The sequence below is a fragment of the Rhinopithecus roxellana genome, chromosome 9 (genome assembly GCF_007565055.1).
Source record: "Rhinopithecus roxellana isolate Shanxi Qingling chromosome 9, ASM756505v1, whole genome shotgun sequence".
Classification (NCBI taxonomy): Eukaryota; Metazoa; Chordata; class Mammalia; order Primates; family Cercopithecidae; genus Rhinopithecus; species Rhinopithecus roxellana.
In genome coordinates this window covers 106187517-106200490 of record NC_044557.1, presented here as the reverse complement: position 1 = coordinate 106200490, position 12974 = coordinate 106187517, and the positions used below count along the sequence as shown (strand labels likewise).

Below are 12974 nucleotides of genomic sequence, written 5' to 3'. Positions count from 1 at the left end.
GCTATATGGGACACAGAAAAAGGTAACAGTTTATAAATATTTCAGGGCAAACTTTACCCTACTAAGCTGCAAATATGAATTTAGATGGATGACAGGTTAGACAAAAAAGCCACTGAAGGCCAGGCGCGGTGGCTCACGCCTGTAATCCCAGCACTTTGGGAGGCTGAGGTGGGTGGATCACGAGGTCAGGAGATCCAGACCATCCTGGCTAACATGGTGAAACCCCGTCTGTACTAAAAATACAAAAAATTAGCTGGGCATGGTGGCAGGCACCTGTAGTCCCAGCTAATTGGGAGGGTGAGGCAGGAGAACAGAGTAAACCTGGGAGGCAGAGCTTGCAGTGAGCTGAGATCACGCCACTGCACTCCAGCCTGGGCAAGAGAGTGAGACTCTGTCTCAAAAAAAACAACAAAACAAAAACAAAACAAAACAAAAAAGCCACTGAAATGAAAAGTGAAGGTAGCGCTTGTTCACAAGGGACAAGAAAAGTGACCTGCACCTTGAGAAAATCTGCATGAAGAGGCATTTTTGGAATGTGTAACTGCAATTCTATACACAGGGTCTGTTTTTTTATCATTAAATGCAACACTGAATAGTCAATGAAGTAAGTGATTTTATTATTATCAACTATAACATTCAAATCAGATTACATAAAAATGGTTCCATAAAATAGTATATTTTAATTACAATTTCTTATTGAAGAGTATACCTTCCTGACCTTTCCCCAGTGATTTGGCACATAAAACAGGTGCTGGACTGTAGCAGTTGTTCTACTCCATCCTGTAGGTTAGAGAAACTCATCAGAAGAAAGTTTCAATCATTTCACTGTTATTTTCTGTAATTCTTATTCTCTTATAGCCGATAATCTTCAGGTCTGAAAGACAAAATCAACATATTTCTTCATTAATCACTATTTCGTTTTCTCCTGACTGATGAAGATTATTTTTCCAATTTAAAATAAAAATAATTGTTCACCAAGAAATAGCTACAAACACTACATCTAAATTTTTGGTGACAAAAAAAAACCATTAACATAAAATCTTTATAAAGTAGAACAGTTAAGTGACAACTCCAAAGTCTTTTTGAAAGTATAAATACAAGCCACCTTGTGCCTATATAAGAATGTATTTAGTAACTTAATAACCTGAATTCAATGTCTCTGTTCCATTTTTAAACACTTTTATAAAGTTTTTATTGAAAAGATTACTGTAATTTTTAAGAGTTTAAAAGTCAAAGACACGGATTTATAGAAAAAATGCAAATTTGAATAAGTGATTTTTCCTATTTATATTATCATATGCTAAATTTAATTTTCATTATGATCCATATACAAAATAAGTATATAAACACCAGTCCTCTAATATTTATTTACAAACATAACTGGTTTTCCTTATTTATGTGATTATAAGATTAATCACACCTGAGAGTTGCTTTCATTAGTAAATTAAAAAAAAATTTTCAGAAGTATTAAATTACAACAATAAATTAAAAACAGGAAATTATAAAATGCAAACAATTTGTCCTGTTATCTTTTCAAGAGTGTATTTGTAGGTATTGAGCTTCCATATGGAATTTTCTGAAGGAAGTTAGTAACACACTAAACAGATATTTTGGCCAAGATGGCTGATTAGAAGCAGCTGTGGTCTGCAGCTCTCCCAGAGGAATGAAAATGGCAAGTGAATTCAGCACCTTCAACTGAAATACCCAGGTTCTCACATTGGGACTGACTAGGCGGACAACTCAATTCATGGAGAAAGAACTAAGGAAATTAGGATGGAGTGATCGCCCACCTGGGAGTGGCATGGAGCCAAAGAAACCCCCACTCTCAGCCAAGGGAAGTAGTGAGTGCTTGTGTGACCCCACCTGGGAAACCACATTTCTCCCACAGACCTTTGCAGCCTGTGGATCAGGAGATACCATTGTGAGCCCACACCAACAGGGCCTTGGGTCCAATACACAGAGCTGTGCAGAGTCTTGGCAGAGCAGTTGCTCAGGCTCACACAGAGACCCAGGAGTTTAACAGATTCCAGCCCCAGGAATCCCCGTAAGGCAGGAGATCCATCTGTAAATTCCCCGAGGAAGGGGGCTGAATCCAGGGAGCCAAGCAGTCTTGTTCTGTGGGCCCCACTTCCACGGCACCTCACAAGTTAAGCCTCACTGGATTGGAAATCCAGCCAACCAGTGCAACAGGCTAGAGACTGCCTGAGATGGACAAGTTTCTGTGGGGAGGGGCAGCTGCCAGTTCTGTGGTTAGGTCGACTCAGCCATTCCAGCCTGCCAACTCCAAGGAGTTCACTGGACAAGGAGGAGTCCCCCACAATGCAACACAGCTGCTATGCCAGATCATGGCCACACTGCTTCTTTAACTGGGACCCTAATCCATCCCTCCTCACTGGGTGGGGCCTCCCTGTAGGAATTTCAACAACTCTAGCCAGGGTTATATGAACAGAACTCTGATCTCTCCCTGGGATGGAGCCCTGGGGAGAGACGGCCCCTGTTTCTGCAGTTCATTTGACACAGTCATTCCAGCCTGCCAGTTCCAAGGAGTCCAGGCAGTCCAGACAAGGAGGAGTCCACCACAATGCAGCACAGCTGCTGTGCCAGACTGTGGCTAGACTTTTTCTTTAAGTGGGACCCCGATCCATCCCTCCTCACCAGTTGGTGCCAGAGAGGACCAGCAACTCCAGGAATTTCAGCAACTCCAGCCAGGGTTATAGAGACAGATCTCTGATGCCTCCCTGGGTTGGAGCCCCTGGCAGGAGGGGTGGCCAACATCTAACCAGTTCAGTCGACTCAGCCTTTCCAGCCTGTTGGCTCTGGACAGTTCAAGCAGTCTGGATGGGGATGGGCTCCCCACAATGCAGCATACCTGCTCTACCAAAAAGCAGCCAGACTGCTTTAAGCAGGTCCCTGATCCTGTTCCTCCTGACTAGGTGAGATCTCCCAACAGGGGTCTCCAGACAACTCCTACAGGAGTGTCTGGGCCAGCAACAGGTCAGTACCCCTCTAGGACGGAGCTCCCAAAGGAAGGAACAGGCTACCGTCGTTGCTGTTTTGCAGGCTTAACTGGTGATACCTCCAAGTAAGGTAAAAACTGAAACAACTAGGGTCTGGAGAGATCCCCCAGCGAACTGCAACAGTCCTATGGAAAAGTGGTCTGACTGTTAATAGAAAAACAACAAAGTAACAACAACAGCAACAAAAAAAGACCCCACAAAAACCCCACTGAAAGGTAAGCCACCTCAAAAATCGAAGACAGATAAGCCCACAAAGATGAGAAAGAATCAACGCAAAAACCCTGAAAACTCTAAAAGTCAGAGTGCTTCCTCTCCTCCAAATGACTGCAACACCTCCTCAGCAAAGGCACAAAACTGGGCTGAAGTTGAGATGGTTGAACTGACAGAAGTAGGCTTCAGAAGGTGAGTAAAATGAACTTCACTGAGCTAAAGGAGCGTGCTGTAACTCAATGCAAAGAAGTTAAGAATCATGATAAAACAATACAGGAGTGAACAGCCACAATAGCCAGTTTAGAGAGGAGCATTACTGATCTGATGGAGCTGAAAAATACAACATGAGAAATACATAATGCAATCACAAGTATCAATGGCAGAATAGACCAAGTATCTTTCTGAAATAAGACAGGCAGACAATTTTATACACACACACACACACACACACAGAAACACACACACAGAATGAAAAGGAATGAACAAAACCTCCAAGAAATATGGGACTATGTAAAAACCTATGACTAATTGGGGTACCTGAAAAAGGGAGAACAGAACCAAGTTGGAAAACACACTTCGAGATATCATCCAGGAGAACTTCCCCAACCTAGCAAGACAGGCCAAAACTCAAATTCAGGAAATCCAGAGAACCCCAGTAAGGTATTCCATGATAAGAGCAACTTCAAGACACACAATCTTCAGATTCTCCAAGGTCAAAATAAAAGAGAAAATGTTAAGGGCAGCCAGAGAGAAAGGCCAGGTCACCTACGAAGAGAAACCAGTCAGACTAACAGTGGACCTCTCAGTAGAAACCTTACCAGCCAGAAGAGAATGGGGGCCAATATTCAACATTCTTAAAGAAATTCCAACCCAAAATTTCATATCTGGACAAACTAAGCTTCCTAAGTGAAGAAGAAATAAGATCTTTTTCAGACAAACAAGTGCTGAGAGAATTCGTCACCACCAGGCCTGCCTTGCAAGAGCTCCTGAAGAAAGCACTAAATATGGAAAGGAACAACCACTACCAGCCACTACAAAAACACACTAAAGTACACAGACCAGTGATGCTATGAAGCAACCAAATAAACAAGTCTGCAAAATAACCAGCTAGCATCATGACAAGACCAAATTCACACACAACACTATTAACCTTAAATGTAAATAGGCTAAATGCCCCAATTTAAAGACACAGACTGGCAAACTGGATAAAGAGTTTAGACCCATTGGTATGCTGTCTTTAAGAGACCCATCTCACGAACAAAGACACACATAGGCTCGAAATAAAGGGATGGAGGAAAAATTTACCAAGCAAATGGAAAACAGAAAAAAGCAGGGGTTGCAATCCTAATTTCTTACAAAACAGACTTTAAACCAACCAAAATTTACAAAGACAGAAGGTAAAGGTTCAATTCAACAAGAGTTAACTATCCTAAATATATATGCACCTAATACAGGAGCATCCAGATTCACAAACAAGTTCTTAGAGACCTACAAAGAGACTTAGACTCCTACATGATCACTGTGGGAGACTTTAATGCCCCACTGACAATATTCGACAGATCACTGGGACAGAAAATTAACAAAGATATTCAGGACCTGAACTCAGCTCTGGATCAAACAGACCTGATAGATATCTATAGAACTCTGCACCCCAAAACAACAGAATATACATTCTTCTTGTTGCCACATGGCATTTACTCTAAAACTGATCACAGGAAGGTAAAACACTTCTCAGCAAATGCAAATAACTGAAATCATTACAGTTTCTCAGATCACAGCACAATCAAATTAGAACTCAAGGCTAAGAAATTCACTCAAAACTATACAACTACATGAAAACTGAACAATCTGCTCCTGAATGACTCCTGGGTCAATAATGAAATTAAGGCAGAAATCAAGGAGTTCTTTGAAACTAATGAGAATGAAGAGACAACATACCAGAATCTCTGAGATGCAGCTAAAGCAGTGTTAAGAGGGAAATTTGTAGCACTAAATGTCCATTTCAAAAAGCTACAAAGATCTCAAATTAACAACCTGATATCACAACAAAAAGAACTAGAGTACCAAGAGCAAACACAGCTAGCAGAAGACAAGAAATAACCAAGATCAGAGCAGAACTGAAGGAGACAGAGACAAGAAAATCCTTAAAAAAAAAAAAAAAACAAACAAATCGATGAATCCAGGAGCTGGTGTTTTGGGAAAAAAAAAAAAATAATAAAATAGGCTGCTAGCTAGACTAATAAAGAAGAAGAGAGAGGAGAATCGACACAATCAGAAATGATAAGGGGGTATCACTACTGATCCCACAGAAATACAAACCATCATTCAAGAATACTACAAACACCTCTATACACATAAACTAGAAAATCTAGAAGAAATGGATAAATTCCTAGACACATCAACCCTCCAAAGACTGAACCAGGAAGAAATTAAATCCCTGAATAGACCCATCATTCTGAAATCAAATCAGTAATAAATAGCTCACCACCACCACCACCACCAACAACAACAACAACAACAACAAAAACCCGATGACCAGACAGATTTAGAGATGAATTTTATCAGAGGTATAAAGAAGAGCTGGTACCATTTCTACAGAAACTATTCTAAAAAATTCAAAAGAAGGGACTCCTCCCTAACCTATTTTATGAGGCCAGCATAATCCTAATACCAAAATCTAGCAGAGGTACAACATAAAGAAAACTTCAGGCCAATATGCCTGAAGAACATCAATGCAAAAATCCTCAATAAAACACTGGCAAACTGAATCCAGAAGCACATCAAAAAGCTTATCCACCACAATCAAGTCAGCTTCATCCCCAGGATGCAAGGTTGGTTCAACATATGCAGATCAATAAATGTAATTCATCAACATAAAAAGAACTAAAGACATAACCACATGATCATCTCAATAGACACAGAAAAAGCCTTTGATAAAATTCAATATCCTTTCATGTTAAAAACTCTCAATAAACAAGGTATTGAAGGAACATGCCTCAAAATAGTAAGAGCCATATGTGAGAAACCTACAGCCAATACTATACTAAATGGTGAAAAGCTGGAAGCATTACCCTTGAAAACCAGCCAATGACAAGGATGCCTTTTTTCACCACCCCTATTCAACATAGTACTGGAAGCTCTGGTCAGGGCAATCAGGCAAGGGAAAGAAATAAAGTGTATTCAAATAGGGAGAGAAGAAGTCAAATTACCTTTGTTTGCAGATGACATGATGCTATATCTAGAAAATCCCATCGTTTCATCCCAAAAGCTTCTTAAGCTGATAAGCAACTTCAGCAAAGCCTCAGGATACAAAATCAATGTGCAAAAATTGCTAGCATTCCTATACACCAACAACAGGCAAGCAGAGAGCCAAATCATAAATCAACTCCCATTCACAATTGCTACAAAAGAATAAAATACCTAGGAATACAACTAACAAGGGAAATGAAGGACCTCTTCAAGTAGAACTACAAACCACTACTCAAGGAAATCAGAGAGGACACAAACAAATGGAAAAACATTCCATGCTCATGGATAGGAAGAATCAGTATGGTGAAAATGTCCATACTGCCCAAAGTAATTTATAGGTTCAATGCTATTCCCATTAAGCTAACATTGACATTCTTCACAGAATCAGAAGAAAGTATTTTAAAATTCATATGGAACCAATAAAGAGCCCAAATAGCCAAGACAATCCTAAGCAAAAACAACAAAGCTGAAGGCACTTCACTACCCAACTTCAAACTATACTACAAGGCTACAGTAACCAAAATCGCATGGTACTGGTACAAGAACAGACACACAGACCAATGGAACAGAACTGAGAACTCAGAAATAAGACTACATGCCTACAACTATCTGATCTTCGACAGATCTGACAAAAACAAGCAATGGGGAAAGGATTTTCTACTCCATAAATGGTGCTGGGAAAACTGGCTAGCCATATGCAGAAAACTGAAACTGGACCCCATCTTTACAGCTAATACAAAATTTAACTCAAGATGAATTAAAGACTTAAATGTAAAACCCAAAACTATAAAACCCTAGAAGAAAATCTGGGCAATACCATTCAGGACATAGGCATGGGCAGATTTCATGACAAAAATTTCAAAAGCAATTACAACAAAAGCATAAACTGACAAATGGGATGTAATTAAACTAAAGAGCTTCTGCACAGCAAAAGAAACTAGCATCAGAGTCAACAGGCAACTCACAGAATGGGAGAAAATGTTTGTAATCTATCCATCTGACAAAGGTCTAATATCCAGCATCTACAATGAACTTAGGCAAATTTAGAAGAAAAAATAACCCCATTAAAAAGCAGGCAGGCAAAGGACATGAACAGATGTTTCCTAAAAGAAGATATTCATGAGGCCAACAAACATGAAAAAAAGCCAACATCATTGATCATTAGAGAAATGCAAATCAGAACCACAACTGAGATACCATCTCATGCCAGTTAGAATGGAAATTATTAAAAAGCCCAGAAACAACAGATGATGGCAAAGTTGTGGAGAAAAAGAAACTTTTACATTGTTGGTGGGAGGGTAAACTAGTTCAACCACTGTGGAAGACAGTGTGGCAATTCCTCAAAGATTTCTAGAGGCAGAAATACCATTTGACCCAGTAATTCCATTAATGGGTATATACCCAAAGGAATATAAATCATTCTATTATAAAGACAAACGTATGTGTATGTTCATTGCAGCACTATTCACAATAGCACAGACATGCAATCAACCCCAATGCCCAGACTGGATAAAGAAAATGTGGTATATATACACCATGGAATACTATGCAGCCATAAAAAGGAATGAGATCATGTTCTTTGCAGGAACATGGAACTTGAAGCCATTATCCTCAGCAAACTAATGCAGGAACAGAAACCCAAACACTGCATGCTCTCACGTATGGGAGCTGAAAGATGAGAATACATGGACACATGGGGTTGGGGGGAACAACGTACAATGGAGCCTGTTAGGAGGGTTTAGGGGAGGGAGAGCATCAGGAAGAATAGCTAATGGATGCTGGAGATTGGTTGATCTGTGCAGCAAACCACCATGGCACATGTTTACCTATGTAACAAACCTGTACAACCTGCACGTGTACTCCGGAACTTAAAATAAATGTTGAAGAAAATAAATAAGTATTTCGAAGACAACTGTAAAAATATGTAATAGTTTGAGTTCCTTTAAACAGTAGACGACTTTGCCCAAAAACAACTTAATCTACTAGTCCCTTTCTATATTTATAAATTTATAAATGTTTTCTGAAACTGAATACTCACAGGATACCACATGGCCTACCTAAGAAGACTGACAGTCTACTAGCCAAGTAAAAGAACTCTACAGAATTTTAAATTGTTTATTATTAAACTCTGAGCAACGAAGGCACTGATCTGGGAAACTAGCCATGTATGCTTTGCCATATCAGCCATCCATAACAATAAGAAGATAAACTGCAGAATTTTGTCACTTTGTTTGTGAAATCTCTATCCAAATGTAAAAACTGCATCCAAAGTCTGGGAAATAACAATCTGATGACAGCTACACGCAGCTCCAGAATATACCTTTTTCACCTTTGGTATGTGACTCAATATACCCAAAGCAGTTCTTAGTAAAGAGACACCAGTACATTTTAAGAAACAATTTGTTATCCCATCCAGCTGGTTCATATAATTACAAAGGAGGTGGTGGTAATACAATTGGAAAGAAATCTAAGTTAATGTCCCACAAGAAGTCTGCAACTCCACTCAATAGAATTAAATGTGTTTAGTCACAGTCACCAGTTGTTTCCACACAAAAAGGTTTATTTAACTGAAATGAAATGACAATACCACCTTTTAGTGGAATTTAGAAGTAAAACTGAATGGTATAATCCACCACATAAAGGAATGTGGACATTGACCTCAAGGCAATAGAGGGCTAATGAAGCCCAAATTTGTTTCAAGATTTTTTTTGGAGGAAGTATAAAAATATGGGCTCTGCCAGAACGGTGGCAGTGATGAGAAAAAAGAGAGGTCAGGTTCAGAATTTTGGAAACAAGAGAGTAACAGGTTCGGTTTGGAGGTGGGTGGAATGGGAGAGAGAAGAGGAAAGGAGCCAGGGAGATGGCAGGAAGGAGTTACTAGAAAATTACATTCAGAGATTACTAATTTTCAGATTGAAGAATGCAGCTATGCTGTTTTTCAGGATAGGGAATGGAGGGTTGATTCTGAATATGATAAAATTTGGACATGGCAGACATGTAGAAATTAGGATTTGGCACTTAGGAAACTTGAGGCAAGAGGGAACAAACTGGAAGGTCTCTAACACAGGTTTCTGCTTTTCTACCCCTCCATGTCATGTGGCCCCACTTAAAAATCTTGAATGACCCTCTCTTGCATTCTCAAAGTTCAAATACTCTAGAATTAAACATATGAGGCTCCACTTTGTGGCCCCAGTTAACTTTTCTGAGTTATTCTTTCTACACTCTATTTTCTATAGCCTGGTCCCTCTACACTGCTTGCTATTGCCCAGATACGTACCTGAAATTTCCTCTTTCTCTTTTCTCTGCCTGGCAACCATGACTAATCTTTCAAAATCCACCTCAAACGTTACATTTTCTGTCCAGCTCTTCACAACAATTCCTTTCTAACATAGACTGGGCTCTTTTCTCTAGGATTGCCAGAAAGCTTAATGCATATTTCCACTACAATGTTTCTCTAATCATACTGGCTCTTCCTTGTAAATAACAAATGCTGAGTGGTCACTAGGTGCTACAAAGAATAATAAAGACTTCACATGAATTATTTTATCCTCACAACTACTTTGTAAGAAAGACACTGTTAATAATTTCATTTTACAGTGACAAAACTTAGGCTCAGAGCAGCTCCATAACTTGGCTAAGGATACACAGCTAGGAGGTAGATGGCAGGGATCTGAGTGTAAACAATTTGACTCCAGTGCTTGCAAGCACCATTTTATTCTATATGATGCCTCTTAGGCTGCCAGTCCTCTGAAGGCAGGGCGCTGATATGATTATCTTATACTCCCATCAGCCAGGGCAATGTCCGATACACAGTGGATGCCTGGTATATCTAAGCACAGTACAGAGTACAGTGACCCCCTTGAAAATGTCACTTCATGTGCAAATTCATCTTTAAATAATTGGGATATTTTGCAGATGGTTAATTTGCTTCCAAAGGGGGAAAAACAGTATCATGGTCAAAGACTAGATAGTTAAGATAGTGGCACAGCTGGAAACATCAACTCATACTGGAGGCAATTAATGATACATGTTTTTCAGGAGGTTCCCCTGTGGGGAAAAGAGAGGTTTTTACACTAAATATGGTTTTACTTCTCTCTAACAGAAATGAAAATATGCATACACACAACTTTTCTGTATTGCTTATTTCTTTCCACTAAAACAAAGAAATTCAAGATAATATAAGAAAGGGGAGGAGAGGGTTATTTATGTCTGTCTTTCTCAAACCTCAGCAGGCATACAAATTGCTTGGATTCTTATGAGAATGCAGCTTCTGATTTCACTTATTCTGTGGAGGGGCTCATGATTCGGCATCCTAACAAGCTCCCACTTGATGCATTGCTGGTTTATGGACCACATTCTAATTAGCATGGGTTCCCCTTAGACCAAAGACAGAGCTATTTATAAGACAGAGGAGCACCTTCAGTAAGAAATTACTAACACTATCTAACAGAAGGTAACACACATACTTCTTCCTAAACTAGAGATGACTCCATTTGATACACAGTATTTTTCCTGGTTCTTTTCTCCCAAATTGTAGTTCAAGTAGCTTTAGTACTCAGCAAATGTATTTAGATTCTTTAAAAGTTGGTAACCCACATATGGTAACATTATGCAAACTAGAATTGAATTCTCAGATTATGTTGCTTACATATTTTCCCTATTTTGTGCTGAGATGACCTAATCTCCTCACTAGATTAAATAGTTTTTAAAAACAAGAAGTGTGGCATCTAGCACATTACTTTTCATATTATGAATGCTTAAATATTTGAAACTTAAATGAAATGGCTTAATCTTTTAAAAGAGGGATGATAGGTGAATGTATATTGTACATTAGCCCTACTTCTTTGTCGCTGCTTCACTGGAAATAACAAATTTATGTAGTTTTAAAATGTACATTAATGTTACATAAGGTTAATATATTTGTAAATAATAACAGTATTCTAAACAATCACAGGAAATCTTTAGAGGGATATTTCAAATGCCATTTCTGAAAGCTAACACCTGTCAATTTTTTTCATATAAATTATACAAATGTACTCCTTGACAGAAATATAAGTTGTATGTTAATGAAATTGCCATGATCGTTCTTTAGACATGTAATACAAAGTATCCAAAATTGGCTATATTAGAGCTGCACTAAAGCAAGGCCTGTTAAGAAAAATGTCTATTTTACCTATAGTTAAACAAGATTTAAGTAAGCAGCAAAACCCAAAACATGAATTTATCACACTTCACGAACTGAACATCAATTTCCCTTTCAGGGAGGATATGATTCCATTCATGCATTCATTCATTCAACAAATTGACTGGTCAGGTCCTTCTGTGGGCACTGGGAATAAAGTAGTGAGCAGGACCAAGTCCTCATCTTTATAAAGCAGTTTCTAACAGTGGATTATATGTGTGTGCGTGTGTGTATGTGTGTGTATAATTGTTATCTAATAAAGCTATGATATATATTTTATATAAAATTTATATATAGTATACTTATATATAAAATATATATGAAACATACACAAGTTTTGACCTTTGAAGTGAAAGCTGAAAGTTTTAAACTTTCATTTATGTGCTTAGAATGTACTTTGGAGATTATTGAATCATCTAAGAAATTGCTAACATAAAACTTTCTTTAATTCATTCTCTAAATTGTGCTACACTTTTCACAGCCATCAAACGTTCTGTAATAACTATTTTGCACATAATACTTGTCACTAGCAAAAACTGCCTTTAAACAAAGTAATTTCTGAAAATAGTATTACTTTTTTTGAGTGAGAAAACAGAACTTTAAAAAGGCCCGTCTGAGTTGTAGAAAATTCTCTATGGTTCTTGTGACTGCTCAAAAACAGTTAAAGTCACACTACATGCCACATCATTCTGTTTCCTATAGCAATTTCTTTACCATACGCATGCCTATGCAAAACACTGCCTGCTACTCATTAGATGAAACAAGCAAAATACCGCTACTCATTAAGATGAAATAAGCACATATCAAAAAAGTAGAGATTCAAATTCAGAATTCAGTAATGACAGAGGTCAAAACATTTATATTATCCTGAAAATGGAGTAATTTCTATAGAAGAATTTACCTCTTTACATTAGGAAAAAACTTTTTGGAGATTTTAGTTTGTATTATAAAATGGTAAGAAAAATTTACTTGTTTGTGAATAAAACAAAACATCAAGTTATGAAGCACATGGCTTATGCTACAGTAAGATTAGTGACACTTAATATTATTGGTCCTACTAAGAATAATTTATTTTTGAAGTAAAAAAAAATTCCATTTCAGCTGTGAGTCTAGGAAATTGAGCGTAGCTAAAGTGTAATCTCAAAAATATTTTTTTTTCTTCATTAGGTTTTATGTCTTTTCACTCTGAAATCATATTTCTTAGTATAATGCTTATTCTATGAAACATTTAAAAGACTAAAATATTTGGATGGTGAACTAATCTTAAAAGCAATAAAAGGTCAGTGTGAATTTTAAGTCATTTCCATTGTATGAAT

The 12974-nt window shown here is 38.0% G+C and overlaps 1 protein-coding gene across 1 annotated transcript in view; it reads right to left on the bottom strand.

The window, feature by feature from the left end:
* Nucleotides 1-593: 593 nt before the first annotated feature.
* MRPL13 (mitochondrial ribosomal protein L13) overlaps nt 594-12974 on the bottom strand; it is a 49196-nt gene continuing 36815 nt past the window's right edge. Inside the window, exon 7 of the mRNA XM_010381484.1 lies at nt 594-874. Coding sequence (XP_010379786.1) covers nt 853-874 — 22 coding nt within the window. The 3' untranslated portion in view covers nt 594-852. The remainder of the gene's footprint in view (nt 875-12974) is intronic.